This window comes from Cajanus cajan, chromosome 2, assembly GCF_000230855.2.
Source record: "Cajanus cajan strain Asha chromosome 2, NIPB_CcT2T_4, whole genome shotgun sequence".
Taxonomy (NCBI): domain Eukaryota; kingdom Viridiplantae; phylum Streptophyta; class Magnoliopsida; order Fabales; family Fabaceae; genus Cajanus; species Cajanus cajan.
Window position 1 is genome coordinate 68,473,818 of NC_138518.1, and position 17,992 is coordinate 68,491,809.

The following is a 17,992-nucleotide window of genomic DNA, read 5'->3' on the forward strand; positions in this document are numbered from 1 at the left end:
GATCTGAAGTGTCATAAATCCCTCTTTCATGAATTTGTTTTGTCAAACAAGTTTAGAAGAAGCCATGCCTATTTTAGACTGAAAATGGCACAAAGTTTTAGCCAATGCTTATAATAAGTTGTCAAGAAAATGATTGCTGGTGATGAGAGTTAAACCAATGGTTTGCAACCGAAGTGCTTTTTTGGTGCTGAACAATAATTGATATTTTGCAGAAATGATGTTCTAGTGTATTTGGGATAAGATTTAATTCCCGTTTCAGCTGTTTTTGTGGAAAAAAAAGATGTTTATAGGAAAAGGTGTATTTGAGACAAAAGTTATTTGTAAAGAGTTCTTTATTTCTCGAAAAATAAGTTGTTTTTATGGAGTTAGAAATTTAAAATTCATTATTATTTTTCAACTTTTTTTTTGTCTTTTAAAATTCATTATTATTTAAAATTCATCTTAAAATCACTTATTAACAAATTTATCCAAACAATTTTATTTTAGTTATAATCAATTAAAATAATAACCAATTATTGACATAATGGATTATTGAAATTATCGATCTTTTACAATTTTTTCAAACACACTCTTCATTGGACTTGTCTTTTTCATTTAGTTTTACTTTTAAATAATATTGAAATCTCTGCAAATCATAACCATTTATATTGAGCACTGGATCTTGATTTTATAGATGAAATCTCTTCAAACACATGAGCATTTAGTCATTAGCTTTTACACCGATATTTAATATTTTGTTGATCTGTATCCAGTAGTCAATATTTTTGAATAAAAGAAAGGTGATACTAGATTTTGATGATATAAAAAATTCTGGAAACAATATGCAATCAACAATGTGAGCCTCAGTGAAATAATGTGAACCTTGTGCAAGCAGAAATTATGAGTGCAGAAAAACTAATCCTGGTAGCAGTACCAGAAATACAGGAACATTGTTTCACAATGAAGTATGAAGCCTTAGTGAATAATAGGAAATAGCTTAGAAGCCTCAGAAGTTAGGAGTCTTAAGATTATCTGACCGAGAGTAGGCATTGAAAGAAAGGGGAGCAGAATGTTAATCCACATCTTCCCACTAATCGAAAAAGCAACGCATTTTAAGGTATCCTTGCTCTCTAGAGCACGTTTTAGAATTAGTTGATCTGAGAATGAATGGAAAGACTTTTGGGAGTTATTTAAAAACACAAAACTATTGAACTGTCTAATGCCTTTTGCAGCTCCTAAGATATTTTGATGCTCATATTCTTTCTTGGAAACAAAGAATGAAACAGAAAGAACAAATTCTACTGCAACGTCTCTTTGTTTGAGGAAACCTGTGGTACTGATTGTTGAATGAAATGATTTTCTTTTTTTTTTTTATGGAAATCGTCAGCATGATTAATTTTTAATAGGAAAAAAAATCAAATAGCTATAGTGAACAGAGATAAAATGACATTTGTTTGTCTTGAAGTTCCCCTCCTCCCAGCCCTCTCCATTCCTCTTAATTAGTTGGAATTCTTAGTCATTAGCTTTTAATAGTTGGCATTGGCATCAAGTTATGTGTGTGTCTGTGTGAGAGAGGAGAGTTATAATTATACCGGTGTAATTTTTATTAAGTATTATATCGCTCAATAACTTTATATTAAATATAAATTTTGTAAATTTAACTGTTAGATTAAAAGTTCTTTACTCTTAGATCATATATACAAAATTTTATATTAATTCAAGATGATTTGATACTTCATTCTTATAAAACAAAATTGATGTAATATATTTATTTCAAAATATACTAAAATATGAATACTTTGATTACTTTCAAGTTGTTCAATTTTAACAAAATTTGGTATAACATATAAAATGATATGAAATTTCATTTTAACAGTTAGATTTACAAAATTCATATGTGATATAAAGTTATTGAGCAGTGTAATACTAAGTAAAAGTTATCGGTGTTATTATAACTCACCTCTCTCTCTCTCTCTATATATATATATATAAAGAAATTCTCTTACTTTTTGTTAGAGTTTTATCTTGGAGAGTTAAATATTGGAAAACAATCTATCAATGAATAGTGAGTTTTTCTATCACTTATATATTACTCAACATGTCTAACTTTAATCAATGAGAAACTCATTTTACACTTGAACTCCCACCATTTCTCTCAAGCATGAATCTCTTCTACATGATCACACTCCTTTCTTAAGTAAAAGTCTTACGGTTATGCTTATTTTCATCAATACCTCATATTCTATGTTAGCAAAAGTATGCATAAAAGTACAACTATCTATCAATTTAAATTAATGAAACGAAATATTAAATAATTTTTAAATTTTTTAAAACTTTATAAATTTGATTTATGCATCAAGAATTTTTAATTTAATGATTAGATCGTTAAAATTTAATGTAGAACATGAATAATTGAGTGAAATAAGTTTAGATAGACTTTTAATGAAGTTACTCTACTCAATAATTTATAATATATGTTAAATTTTAACAATTCAACCATTTAATTAAAAATTCTTAATACAAAAATCAAGTCTACAAATTTTTTTTAAAAAATTGAAAAATATTTAATACTTTATTTCATTAATTTAAATTGACAAATTTTATACATCAATTTGAATCAATATAATAAAATAGCATATGATTTTTAAATTTTTTTAAACATTTATATATTTTAATGATTAAATTATTGAAATAAAATATACCATGAGTAATTAAATAAAATAATTTTAACAAAAGTTATTCTTAAAATAATTTGACCCCTCCTTTTAGTTATATATATATATATATATATATATATATATATATATATATATATATATATATATATATATAATTCGAAATTCAACTAGATAATTCTGCATTCCCACGAATGTTAGAATTCAAAAACAGGGTGCCTCCCAATGCACAAATACTCAGGTTAAAAGAATGGTTTTCCAGATATGATTTTATAGTCAAGCATATCAAAGGAAAAGACAATTCTATTATATATATATATATATATATATATATATATATTCTTGCAATTTTATTAACTTAATTTCCTGTATGTTGTGATTGGTGGTAATGTGAATAGTAGAGGCATTGGAGGGAGAAGGTTTCTGTATACTCTTAACTGAAGGGGAAGCTGAACTTGCCTATAGATATGGATCGCTTGTACGTAAATAGCTCTTAACAGAGGCACAATGAAATCTCAGGTCGCGCGAGTATATAAAAAGCTCCTTAAAAATTGAATTTCTAATCGAACCACATGCTTAAAATCACTTACCAAATATATTATACCATGTTACGTTATGTCCCTGCCAGCTGCCACCAACAAAAGGGAAAACGAAGCTGAAACTGCTGAGTAATCTCTCACATTTGGTTTTTCAAAGCAAAATGGGTAAATTTTAAAAATTTCTTCCAACTATTCTCTTGAACATACCCCCTAAAGTATGCATGATTAATCCAGAAGGGTTTAGTTGGAAAGATAAAAATGAAAGAAAAACATTTTTTTTATTAAACTACCGCAAAAGTAATTCATAACGTTTATCAAATAAGTTTTCTGCTTTCAACGTTCTCATATTTTAGCTTGGGGTGGATGGAATATGGCAAGAGGATATTTTACCAAGCACATGTGATCTGTTCCTCTTCCATAATATTGGCATTTGGGAGGGCTTCAAAAATAAAATATTCTGGAAAATATAGTGTGCATATTTAAAATAAGGACGTTGCACGCCCCTTCCTGCCCTGGTGGTACTCATGGACGAAAGATGAGACGGAATGAAGGAATGCATGTCATCATCATATAACATAGCCTCTCCAAGCTGTGTTTGTCCTAAATTTTGCCATATGTTTCTGCCATGATCAAGACTACAAGCGATGTCCATCCCGTAAACGGATGTGCCCCTTTCCCCTTACCCTTAGTCTGATCATACTGTTCCCACAAAAATCCAGACTCTTGATAATTGCGCACAATATTTCTGCAGTACGGAGGAAATATATTATTTAAAAAACCAACTTTAAACTGGATTTAAAAGGTACCGAATAAAATCAAACAATACCTAATTAAATTGCTTCTCAATTCTTCATAGATGGCCTTAGCTTTGGCCTGATATGGCCCATTCTCTACAAGATTCAAGAAGGTATAAATATAGTTGAATATTTGCACATAATTTGCCTACGTCAGTCCATATTACCTTTGGAGTAATGGTGGAGCGCCGAAAGAATTCTGTAATTCATGTTTATCCAGACTGGACCTCTCCAGTATGGAGGGTCATGTTCTGTGTTGCGTTTCATGTACAAGGAACTGTGTAAAAATAACTATTTATTCTTGGTTCACTATAATCAACATATGCTGAATCATGTCACTCAAATTAAATCCATTAAAATATACATTAGAGAATAGGTTGTAGACCTTGTTTTGGCAAGAGAACGTAGTCCATAGTTAGTCCATAAGAGGCTGCGATTTGAAATGAGCTCAAGCTGCTTTTCCAGAATCCATGATCCCTGAATGAACCAGTAATATTAAAATATGGATCTGTGAAATAATTCAAGGATTAAATTCTTAGTTCTTCGCATAAACGGTCATGATAACGAGAATTAATGTGCATCACTTACAGATGGAATGATCCTCCCCATGAACGGGAACAAACTAACATAACCAATATGAGGAACCAATCTCAATACAGGCCTCTCCAAAACATGCCGGACAAGCTGGCGAGCAGCATAATTGTGTTCTGCTTCCAATTCTTTCCATTTAAGTTGAACCTAGCATGGTTCAATGTGTAAAGAAAATCTCATTCTCAGATGTGAATAAGGAACTCATGTATTGTGTTAATCTCGCAACAGTATGTATACTAATACTACATGTAAATAAACTATACACTTTACCTTCTCTGTATGATTTCCAAAATCAAAATAAGCACCGAGTGCATCATCAAAATGCAGCTGTATGGACAACAAGAACAAATTAGGCATGGACACAGTTATGGTAGCATCGAATTGACTCTAGTATCACCAAGCAAACATTTGACTGAAGTCAAAAGGAAAATTAGATCATTTTTCTGCCGAACTGCATATATTATTATCCATGATGAATACTCAGAAACTTCCTTGGAAAACTATATACAGGAATCATGGTTGGAAATTTCAATTGGCAAGAGAAAACTAGTGAGGAAGATTCCATGTACATGTAGTGTGTTCAACTGTTCATATTCAAAGACTTTTTATGCAGGGGTTCTTAAGTCCACATTCCTCAATAATTCATAATAAGGAGCTTGGAGAAGACCTGGATTAGAACCCTTGGCACAGATGAGACTCATCTTCTATGAATTGTCAGGCAAAAACAATGCCCAGTAATGTGTGTGTGTGAAAGTCTTCTAAACATGGGTAAAAAAAAGGTTTTCATTTCCATAAAATAGTAATTTGCTTTCCATGTTATTTCTAATTCAATTTGTTGTAAAACTACATGCTGATTGTTCTTTTCTCTATCTTCCTCTCTTTTATTTCTCTCTCCTCCATTACTGCATCACCTACAGCAGAATCTGAATAAAGGGAGATGAGAAGCAAATGCAAAATACCTGATTCAGTAACTCAAAATCCGATAGTGATTTAGCCGTAGAACCATAATTCTGCATCATTTCATTCAATGTCAATTAAATTAGAACTTTTTGCTGCCAACATTTACCCTACTTGTACAATGCATTACTATAATACTGTAGTTTATTTTCTCCAAATTATACCATGCCAGGTTTGCTTTCCTTATCCAACAACTCTTGAATGGAATGCATACAATCTGCTGCAAGTAACATCCAACACCTAAGATCCAAGTGGCGTTCATCTGCACTGGGATGAGAAGCTCGTGGATAATCATCCAATCCAGAGGACAGTGTCTGACAATGACAGAAATAATGCTTTTTAGGAGCAAGAGTTATCACTAAGGATAAAGTAAGCTTTGTCATAATCGACCAACAAACACTGACAACTGTGACATTTAATCCTATCCTTGGGTAATAGATCAAATAACAACTAACTGCAAGAATTCTGGCTTCAAACTCATCCAGTAGCATCTAAAAAGGCTATTTTTTCAGAAAAAAATGTGTCCTATTGTATTCTTTTATACCATCAAATAAATTGACCACCAACAGCCTAAAGTGACAAGAAATCTAAAGCAACTATGTTAGCAGTTCTATGCTTATGTAGGATTTGGCTTGTAATAGCAGTTTATCAATGAGCATGTGTGGTTGCCTTAACATTCACTTATGTTAAAACAATGCCAATGGTTGATTTGGTCAACTTATTATGTTGAGCTACCTATATAGCTCAGATTGAAATTGAAGATAAGTGCTGAGAGAAGTTAAAAGTATACTGAGGATGCATATTAGAACCTTGGGATTTAATTCAACTGTTGTCCTATTGTCCCGTCCATGCCAATAGTAGCTGCTCATCTGCTTCCCTGATAATAATAAAGAAAAAAGGGGTCAAGAAAGAAACAATCTATTTGCAGTGCTCAATCAGACAACACGTGCACTGTAGCATATACCTGACTGAGTTGTGTTGAACCAATGGAACCATGCTTCCAATCGAACAAAAGCACGTTCCAGGAATTGAGAGATCTCACTTCTATCCATTGCAGTAAACTCATTATTCTTCAAGCTGTTAATTATATCTACAAAAACAGATTTTTAACCTAATTCAGCATCACCAAATTAATGTTTCACACGTTTCTGATCTAAATATTTTTAGATATAATATAAATTGTCAAAACTGTCCATAAATTATTACTCAATATCTCGAGTATCATCAAATCCAGATCAGTTATGAATGATGCCAAAGTTAAATCAAGAATGTGCAAAGAGTTCCACACTATGAAGCACGAACTCTGACACAAACACCAAACACAGCAAAGACACTGTTACATGACTGATGTCTAAAGTATAAGACACTTGGACACTGGATACACACAAACACAGAAAAAAGAGAAACTAATGAAATGAAATGAGTAACAAAACAAAATATCTAAATTGATTGTATATTCACTTTTAAAAACCAACTTTCTATGTTTTTTTTTATGATAACAAACCTAAAAAGGTGAGACATTATTTTTTTAATATATTTTGTTATATGTTAAGCTAACTTATCTAAAAGTTACAAAAAAAAATTCTTATAATATCAGTGTGTCCATTCATAAGGATGTGTTGACTCAAGTGTATGAAATGTGGTGGTGTTGACTTGAGTGTTCAAGCTAACAATTTAATTTTTTAAATAGACACCTAAATAGAAGTGTCTAACATATATTCAACAAGTGTCAAGGTGTGCTGGTGTCGGAAACAGGTCCGACATTGCAACACTTCGATTAAGGAAGTGTTTGTGCATAAGAGGTTACATGGATATGTTACCACAGAAGACACAAAAATAACCAATCTGGAAGTTGTTAATTATCACATATAGCCTGAACTTGCTTGAATTTATAGCCTTAATTTTTGAAATAATGATTTTCATAACTAGAAGTAGATGAAAATATAACAAGGGGAAATGGAAAATGAACATTAACACATACCATTTAACGCTAAAAACAGAGTTGGAGGATTTCCATTAGTTGGATGTTGAGGAACAAATTCCTCTGGGACCCGACTGTAAGTACAGAAGAATCTATGTCAATAGCACAGCTAAGAACTTTAAATTCATTGCAATTATTTTAACAATATATTTTGTACCACACCTCAGTGCTTCAGCCCCCAGAATTTGTTCACGTGGTATCCATCCATCAACATTCATCAAATCTAACCAATGTCCAATGATATCCAACGAAATATGAATATCCCAACGCCTGGTTAATGTGTACAAGTGCAAATAAAGCATATTTATAGATGACAGATAATTTGTTTGTTAATTAATACTAGTAAGTCTTGCGCAATATGGAGAATTTTAAACAGTAATAATAATAATAATAATAATAATAATAATAATAATAATAATAATAATAATAATAGGTGATGGTGGTTATGAAGGACATTATTAGACCAAAAAACTAACCAGATGATAAGTTGATGGAAACCTTCATCCCATAAAAATCCTCTTGGAAAGAAAGATCGACTTGGAACAGATGTGTAAAGCTCAGCTGGCCAATATGGTAAATAATTGACACGTTCCCTAAGCTGCAAAGAAACCAACCTATTGCATATCTGTTCGAGTTCTAAATTGATGACAGCTAATTAAAAGTACTAAAGATGGAAATATTTTGTTGTAAAAAGGAGACAAAAGCCATGACATCTTTTAAGAATATGGGTTTTGGTAACTAAACTCTAGAAAACCAACTTGTAAGATGATGATTGTCTCTGCTTACAAACTCTATTTTGGCCATCCACTAGTCAATATAGGATCTTCAACATACTTCTTGTGTTGAGAACTGAAATTCAAGAGCGTTAAATTTGTATGATTGGACATCTACAAGTGGTCCAAATTGCCCGATAAGTGGGATTTAGGTCTAACTAAATCTTACAAAACTGACTTGTAAGATGAAGATTAACTCTACTTATATAATCTATTTTTATCATACATCTAGCCGATGTGAGATTTCCAACATCAAGAATTAATTTAAAAGTACCTAAGTCATTGTTAGGATGAAAAATTTAAGAGGAACAAGACAAACAGCAGCAAATTAATACAAACCTAGCAACAGGCACCAGATTTCTGTTAAAATTATCTTTCTAACAAAGTAATATCTTGAGTTAACTGCAAAAATATTAATTAAAAGCTAGATAAATGTTTCACATCTCATCTAACTAAACTTCTGCAATGAACCAGAGAATGACCACCTATCAAGAAACTTTACAAAACACAATTCTACATAAGGCAACAATTGGGTTTTAAAATATTGCCATTGCTAGCAAACTATTCGTAGCAGTTTCCTTTAAGATTCAGATTCTCAATTCACTAGCAAAGGATAGGACTCAGCAAAATGGAGGAATACGTGGCATACGGTCAATGCAACTTATTCCAGTCATTGGTTACTTATTTCACCAAGTTACACTTCTTTCATTCCTTTCCTTCGTTTTTTTTTTTTAAAGATTTGGAGGGTGTTCTTAGTTAGCGGCAAATTGCATTGTATGGGACATGGGTTCCACATTGGAAGTATGGAATACTAGTGTGGGGTTTACAACACCTTGGGCTATTAATTGGTATTAGAACCTTTCACCATTCTCTCAGCTGTGCAAGACTACAAATGAGCAACTTAGGTGGTGACGACAGCATTGCAATGTTCACCCAGGATTAGTCAAAGGATAGTGAACAGTTAGCCCATGTGAATGCTTAGGCTGCAGAGTGTGGAGAAATGTTAGGATTCAATTACAAAGTATGAGACTTGAGTCCCATATTGTAAGTATGAGATTTATGTGTGGGGTTTGTAAGACCTGTGACTCTCCAACTACAACAATTAGCTTTTATGGTGCAGTTCTACCAAAGTTCTTACCATACTTGCTTCAAATTTTGCGAGGATTTCAACTAGGGGTCACCCTTATATGTCACCATTATATACTTCAACTTATATGTCACCCTTATTAGTGGACTTGAGTCACTACCATCATTACCATTATCCTTACCACCTTTCACAACTTCATCATCTTTATTAATTTAAAGCAACCATTATAAATTTTTTACTTCATCTAGAAGTGGATTTCCTCTTTCTTTATGCATAGAGACAATGAATCATCTTCTTGAAATATATAGTCAAAATTAATTGGATTGAAATGCATTTCAATTTCTTGCCCTTGACTAAATCAATACTTCATTTTCAACTTTATATTATAATGTATGAAGACAAATTTTTTTTATTTATAATTTTCTATATTTGAGTTTGTTTCTTATCTTTGTATGAATGTCACTAAATGTGTTCAAATTTTTCTCACAATTTGTGGCTGCAGTTGTTTGACTTAAAACTTTAAGCCACCCACTGAAATTCATGAGACCACCACATGTTCTCCTAAACTTCAACATGTGACTATTAAAGTTGAGTTGAACAACTTCAACCACAAATTGTGAATGAAATTGGAGCACATTTAGCTACATTCATACAAAGACAAGGAACAAACTCAAATATAGAAAGTCACAAAAGCTTGTCTTCACACATTATAATATGAAGTTGAAAATAAGGCATCAAATGAGAAAAACTCAAGAGGAAATTGAAACAAATTTCAATCCAATTAATCTTGACTACACATTTCGAGAAGATATTCATTTATCTCCATGGATAGAAGAAAGAGAAAATTCACTTCTAGATGGAGTACAAATTCAAAATGGTAGCCTCGAATTGATACGCATCATGGTAATGATGGTGGTGACTTAAGCCCACCAAATAATAATAGTGGTGATGATGAACGTTACTTACAAGTTGAAGAAAATAGTGGTAAAGATGAACAGAGAAAATGATCTATACAAAATGTCATATGATAAGGCATGACACAAATCTAATAATAGATTTCATTTTTATTGTTCATTTCCATGTAATAGAAGAGGCAATTCATGAGTTCAAAGAAGGAAAAAGAAACAAAATGTATCACTAGAAGATTGTTCTTCTTCTTCTCATATTGCACAAAGTTTTTAGTGGTTTCAATATTGACAATTTTTCTCAAAGTACTCAAGGGTACTATCTACTATCAGTTTATCAATATCCTTATTTCAATGCATACACTCAATATACAAGTGATCAAGTTCCCCCATACCACTAATTATCATGATCTTTATTATCAAAAACAAAGTAGTGGATTTTTATTATGTCTTTGAACAAGAAGCTACACAAGGTGATAGTGAAAGTAGAAGTTATAATCTTCCTCACCACTATTGCATGTGGTAACAATTATCATGAGTTATAGTTTGATTACATATAATTCTTTAATTGATAAAAAATAATTAATGCTCTTATAATTTTATAATATTAATTATGAGTTTTTATCATATTTTTCTTTGTAGTGACCATGTATCTCTAAAGGGTGAAATTAATTTTAGATAATTGATGGCAATCAAACTTGCAGGCAGATATGTTCCTCTATGTCGGACCATTTTTTTATTTAATCTATTTGAGATTTAGATTTATATACCTTTAAATTTCTTACTCATCAATGAAACAATCTATTCTAAATTTATGTGACTAGTAACTTATGTTTATCTTTCTTTTTGTTTATATTTTTGCACCTTTATTTTTATTATAAATTTCTTATAAAGTATTCCTTAAAATGATACAAAACTTTAAAAATGAATGAAAATGTATACAAGCAAATAAACAAAGGATATATCAATAATTATAGTTTTCTTATACATCTGGTGCAAATATTTAATAATTTCATGCCTTAATGGCCACAATCCACATGCCTACAAATGCAGTGACTGCAACCACAATTTGAACCATGTTTGGGAGGCTATTTTGGTGACAAAATCTTGAGGACAAATGTGGTGATACCATTAATCTTTGGAAGACCAATTTAGGATTTTGCCCATTAATATAATTGATGAGTTGTAGGTGCACACACATGATTAAAATTTGTCTCCAATTATGAGTCACATGTCCGCCAGTTAGATATTTGTGGTACAACATTTTATAATATTGGCAAACCATGAATTTGTACAAATCTCGGAACATTTTCTCCAATTTGAGGGTTTTAGGAGAAGGGATAAGAAGGGCGAGGCAACTTAGCAATTTACAATGTATGCTCTAATTAGGTGCCTGTAGTTAGAGACAAGCTAAAAATTACAAGGATAATTTTTTTTATGCTGTCTTTAGGATAAATTAGTCTTTCACTCTTGTTAGCAACTTAACAGTGTTTGGATAATATTATTTCCAAAGTAAATTCTTCGTTGATCAGCAGCATGATACACTAATTAATTAGCTTGTCTAGGTTTTCAATAAGCATTAATTCAGTTACGTTTGCAACTGAAGAAAACTTTAGTTTAGCCAGAATCCTCTTTGTTGGTTAGCAATACTCTGTTTATTTTACTAATGTTTCTCGTCTCTAATATTTCTTCTTTACCACTAGATAATAAAACACATGAAACAGCTTTCACATTTATGATAATCACATGTCAAGTTATACACTATTATTAAGGGGTGACAAATAAGGAATGAAAAAAAAAAAACTAAATTAACTTACATTAAGGATTCTTGAAACAGCAATTTTTGACTGGCCATAGAAGTAGCCAATGCCACCTAATAAGTTTCCAACAGCAGCCTTACCAACAGATATGGATTCAGAATCCACCTGGAAATCCACTACAATGATAAATAATTTATTTCTATCAAGGATAGGCTTCTAAACGAATTTACTCAATCAAATGAAACTTGAAAATAAAGACAAAACAAAGAAGAATAATTCATTGAATTTGAGAGAGTAAATTTTAAAAAAATAAAAATAACAAGTCAAAGGACAATAAAATTAGTACCTTCTCAGCCAAATGGAAAATTTTCTCAAACTTTTCATCAAATTCTTGTTCTTTATATTTCAGCTGATTGGACAACGAGATACCTAATATTGAGCAGAATAACAAACAATTAATTTTGCATACTAATGTCAATTAAAATAAGTTATTCTACAAATTTAGTAAAGTATGTCCTAGTTCTCTTTACAATATATAATACTTTGACAAGAAAACATTCTAAGACGGTGACAAACCAAAAGCCAAAAGAAATGAATTCAAGTTGAAGAATAGAACAATTTGATGAAATTGCTTGAGTGTATGAAGCACTACGGAGAACCTCTTATTTATAATCATTGCAGATTAATTTACATTAGTAAGCAATAATAGGAAATGTAACTCCCCAGAATACTAATAGCCATACATGAATCTGGCTATTCCACTATCCTAGACATAATTCCTAGGAATATAGACAGTTTTCAACAGAAAGCAAAGGAGACATATATTCCAAATTTTGGCCATCACATTAATTAATAAAATTAGCAACAATTTTATAGGCCACAACAATGTCCATCAGCATGAGATGCAGGTTTCCAAAGCAATGATCAACTCCTACAAGTAAAGGACTGTATTTTTTTTCCTCCATTTTGTGAAAGCACACATTATACATGCAACATTTTGTACAAACACTATGAAGTGGAAAAAACCTGTAAGCATACTGACACGCTCTTCTATTCTAGAACTATCTGAATCAGTTCCAGAGATTAGTGCAATATCTGTTGTGAAAGGAAATCCACCAATAATCTGCAGCACAAAAAAAAATAAAAATGAGAAGCATAAGGGAAGATTTTTCCAAGAGTAGTTGGAGAGATGTTGTGCGTGTGAGAGAGTGAGCAAGTGGGAGAGAGAGAGAAAGACTCACGAATTAAACATTAAAGTTGTTAAACAGGTATTAGAAATGTACATGGTCTATTTACCTGAAAAACTAACACATTTGGAGAATCATCTAACGAGTCAGACAGCTCCAGCCGAGCATGCTTTCTTATCTACTAAAACATGTACATAAGCAAAGATATCAAGGCAAAACCAAATGAAACAAAATCCATAACCACATATTCTTGCATTTCATAGAAAATATATTATAATCAAATAAATTTTATTGAAATACCCTAACCTACTTGTGAAGCAAGATTTTCCTCTATGAAATCAGACAAATTGTGAAAGTGAGGCGTGTGAAATCCAGCATAATGCATCTCCAAATTATCCTGAGAGTTATAAAACATAAGTCAATAACAGGTTACTACCAGGCATAAGATTACAGATAATCAAGAGGTTTCATCTCAATTACAACACTGGGGCAAGAGAGGAAATGGTTTGTGTTAATTTAATTATAGATCAAAGGAAAATGAACGTCTGGAAGTTTTGATTTAGTTAGTTATAGCACTAAATAGAGGCATATTACATGTTTGCTTTAAAAGGTGGACATTCATTGGTTTATCATACTTTTAAACTGTTTCAAAGAAGGAACCAGGAATTGTGGTGCTTCTTTGAGGAAGTGCAAGTCAATCACAAGCAGTCAACCATAAGGTCCAAAAAATGACCAATGGTGTACGGGTAAGAGAATCTGGAATATTCAACCACTACCCCAATTTCCATATTACCATTGATTTTAAATGTAACTGCCAATCTCCAATGTCCGCTCGGGAGCCGGATGCTAGCAAAGAATCCTCATGAATGTTCATGTTTTCTCCACTTACATCTAGAGCATTACCAGCTTCATCAGCCAAATAGAAAAAGAGCTGGGCACCTCTCCCAAATTCCTCATTCCACTTGGACCTGACGATGGAACACAAGAACAAAGGTAGTCAATAAATAAAAGTTATAAAATTAAGCAAATACTAAGATGCAGAGACTCATACAGGGAAACACAAGAAACTTCAGCACGGAAATTAACATCAATGTCATTACTTATTAGGTTGTTTATTATAATTAATTGAGGAAATTGGTCAAACCAAAAAGCTACAAGTAATTTAAAATTAACAAGCGTGCCATTAGCGCATCTCTAACTTCAACATATGTGCTAGCATCTACTTTGCATTTACAATAAGTAAAAACTACAGACAAAATTGTTCTGCCTCTATTTATATGAAAATGCTTTAAAGTTGATATCACTCACTTATCAAGTTGCACATTTATTCGAACAGCCCAATCCCCTCCATAACCACTGCCCTCCGATTTTGATTTTAAAAACCCAGTAGTCAAGGTCATGCCATGGTCAACCAGTACTTGATGTCCAAAGTCACGTCCATTGTGTCTTGTCCAACCATAAGTACTTAGGTCATCCTCATGTCTGCAAACATGCCGCAAGTGATATCTGCCGTCCTTCACACCAATCCACATCAATCCAGCAATCAATGATTTTGGAGTCCTGAAACACAAACACCACCACCACCACCACAACCACCCAACCAAAAAACCAAAAAAAAAAAAGTGAGATCGCTTGCTTTCTTTGTCAAATGCTGAAAACAGAGATATCCTGAACATAATCTAAGTCAAAATTTGGCACACCACTTTGTATGTGATGCACAATTAGCTGGCATAAATCATTCAAATTTCACACAACTCAAAATATACTCAGACTCTGCACCATCAACACTATAAAGCCTGAACCACGAAAATAGTCTCTCTACTTCCACAATTCCATTTCGGCGCAAACAAACCAAAGCAAAGAGTCTGCATAACCTCGGTTTCATCAAATCAATAAATAAAAAAAGTTCACCTCATGCATACAACCATTCCAGAACAAATATCTTTGAATTGTGTTTCGGAGACGGTAAAATCATACCTGGCACGAATTCCGAAATACGCGTGAGGCCGATAAGTTCCCCAATACAAACTCTCCTTGTGCTCGCCTTGAAACTGCCACAACACCAAATCATTCTCAGCTCTTAATCATCGAATTCTCAAAAATAAAAAGAAAAAAAGAAAAACGGAGGAAGGTAATAGCTAACCTGAGGAAGGTCCATTATCTTCGGCGCAGGAAGTGGCGTAACGGCGCGAGGAAGCTTCGGTTCCGCGACGGAATTCAAGAGGTGATGGATCATGAACAAGATGACGAAGAATGCGAGGAAGCAGATACCTAGCACAACTCTGAGATTGGCACTTCTGAATAGTGGAATGGAGCTTCCGTATTTGCTTCTCTCTCTGTGGCGATTCAACGCAGGCCTCCTTTCCTGAAGGGAATCGGCGTCGGCCTCGGAGAGGGATCTGACTCTGCTGCGAACGGTTCTTCTTCCACTTCCGGACATTTTTGGCAGATCAGAGATTCACGCCACCGCATGCATAGGGTTTTGGAGCTGAAATGGAGGGAGTGTTTGCGTAGCAGAGGTTTTTCCAAGTGTAACGTAGCAGTGGAGTTCGGAAGGAAGTACCTGAAGCAAAGAGACGAATGACTTGACCGATGATGGACTTCACAGTAAAGATTATTATTGGGCTTAAGTTTGGACTAACCTGGCCCAGTTTTAACCTTATTTTACCCGAAGACCCAAATTTGGCCCGCTTCGAATTGGCTAGGAGGGATTGCAGGTCGCTTGGATTGATATGATTCGTATAAAACAAAATTTAGAATAAATTGCATTTATTATCCTGTATAATTTTTAATAAGTGAATTCGATTTCTTAAATTTTAATTACGTGACTTATTAGTTTCTTAATTTTATAAAATCTTTTTATTTTTATTTGTATTTAAATATTTATTGATTAATAATTAAAATCATAAATATTAATTATGATCTAAATTAAGTAGATCACATGAAATTCGTATTTATTAAGATTTAAGTTAATTTGGACTCTGAGCTTGCATTTTTGTCTCATTTGTAAGGGTAAAAATAGAGACTAAAGTATAATTTAATCTAAATTTTAATATTTTAGTTTATGTAATATATAAACACGTTTATTATATAACTAAAATTTATATAAATTATATATATAAATAAATATTATATTTAAATATATAAATTATATTTTAGATTTATGATAAATAATTTATATTATAGTAAAAAAATATTTTTATTTATTAAAAATTATTTTATAATATTAATATTTAATTTATAAATAATTATGATAAATAAAAATTAAATTAGATAAAAAAGTTTAAAAAAAAAATTTACAAACTCCATCATTAAAAAAAAATTAAACACACTCATATAAGATAAAGGTTCATATCATGTTATTACTTAATGTTAGATTATGGTCAAAGATACAATTTTAACTATCAATAAATAAATATTTAACTATTAGACCAAAATTGTAAATTTCATTAAATTAAAAATTAAAATTGTATAATTAAAAATTGACGATCAAAATTATAAATTAAATATTATAAAAGATTAAAATTATAATTTATCCTAAAATTTAAGTTGAGTTAAGTTTGAAATTTATTCTTTATAAAAATTCAAAATAATATTAGAAAAAAAAATGGAAGCATGTTACGGACTCAATCTAAATATGAACGCTTTTTTTTATTTATTATTATTATGGGCGACCATGAATCAATCCAAACGAAAAATCTAAAACATGAATAAATCAAAAACTAAAAATTTGATAGTTAAATAGATACATAATAGCGATTTGAACATGATTTTCTCTAATTATTTATTAACATCAATGTGCAGTTGATATATCTTGTTAATCCGGTTGATTATTATTGTCTCTTGTCAAAGTGTGCTTTGTTAGTACAACATTTTTTCATAGTCTTGACCAACTTAAATAGAATTCAAACTTCAATTTCCTTGTATTTTAAGAAGAGTTGGTATTCAACAATCCATAGTAATTTTTATTTCAAATGAGTTAACTATCCATACTTCGGATAAGTCATTAATCTGATTTAGACATATAATTGGTCCACCGTCCCCTTTTAGATTGATTTACAATCCATATTAATCTCAAACAGATAAAAATTAGTCTTTTTTTTTTTTTTTAAGAATTCATGACAAACACCGTTTTATGGGTGCATAATTTGTTATATTTTACGATGCTAGGATTTTTATTCAAAGTCATGAAACTAATATGCTTATATTTGAAAGGTGATAACTAGAACTCCTAAATAATATTTTTGTTATTTATCTTATATTTTATATTTATTTCAATTTTTTATCTTTTAAAATGTTTATTTTGATCTTTTTATTTTTAAATTTAGGTTAATTTAATTTTTTAAAATTATTTTCTTACTCATTCAAGAATTATAATTTATTTATTAGATTTAATTATATAAAAATTATTGAATAAAGTTGAAATGAAAGATGTTATATACAAGGTGAAAATAAAATTAAAAATTAAAAAAAAATTCATATTATATTGTTGATAAAATATATTTTTCATATAATTTTTATTATATTTATATCTTTTTAAAATTTGAACGTCAATTATATTTCATGATTTTTATATGGATAAATTTAATATTATAAGTCTTACATTTTAAATTAATAAAAAAATTGATTCAAATCCTTATCACAAAATTAAAAATTATTATGATTTTAAAAGTATTAAAATAACCTAAATATAAAAAATAAATCAATAATTAAAATAAATATTTTAATAAAAATTTAAAATAAATTTTAAAAATAAGATAAAAG

At 31.0% G+C, this 17,992-nt stretch overlaps 1 protein-coding gene across 4 annotated transcripts; it reads right to left on the reverse strand.

Annotated features, from left to right (window-relative positions):
* Nucleotides 1-3,452: 3,452 nt before the first annotated feature.
* On the reverse strand, nucleotides 3,453-15,815 carry LOC109810676 (mannosyl-oligosaccharide glucosidase GCS1). Of its 4 annotated transcripts, XM_020374192.3 has the most exons (22): nucleotides 15,372-15,813; nucleotides 15,206-15,279; nucleotides 14,537-14,788; nucleotides 14,022-14,196; nucleotides 13,539-13,625; nucleotides 13,338-13,406; nucleotides 13,068-13,164; nucleotides 12,388-12,470; nucleotides 12,099-12,206; nucleotides 7,993-8,114; nucleotides 7,679-7,786; nucleotides 7,517-7,590; nucleotides 6,500-6,625; nucleotides 6,345-6,412; nucleotides 5,700-5,849; nucleotides 5,538-5,588; nucleotides 4,849-4,905; nucleotides 4,576-4,725; nucleotides 4,373-4,464; nucleotides 4,155-4,264; nucleotides 4,020-4,083; nucleotides 3,453-3,938 (listed from the first exon to the last, which is right to left on the reverse strand). In XM_020374192.3, the coding sequence occupies exons 1-22, from the start codon at nucleotides 15,666-15,668 to the stop codon at nucleotides 3,794-3,796; spliced, it is 2,559 nt and encodes an 852-aa protein (XP_020229781.2). In that variant the 5' UTR covers nucleotides 15,669-15,813; the 3' UTR covers nucleotides 3,453-3,793. The 4 variants fall into 4 exon arrangements, 2 of the variants coding, with proteins under 2 accessions (XP_020229781.2, XP_082924953.1); XR_014431736.1 differs by lacking the exons at nucleotides 3,453-3,938; nucleotides 4,020-4,083 and having other exon boundaries at nucleotides 4,156-4,238; nucleotides 4,373-4,495; nucleotides 15,372-15,815; XR_014431735.1 differs by lacking the exons at nucleotides 3,453-3,938; nucleotides 4,020-4,083 and having other exon boundaries at nucleotides 4,156-4,264; nucleotides 4,373-4,495; nucleotides 15,372-15,814.
* Between the last annotated feature and the right edge of the window lie 2,177 nt (nucleotides 15,816-17,992).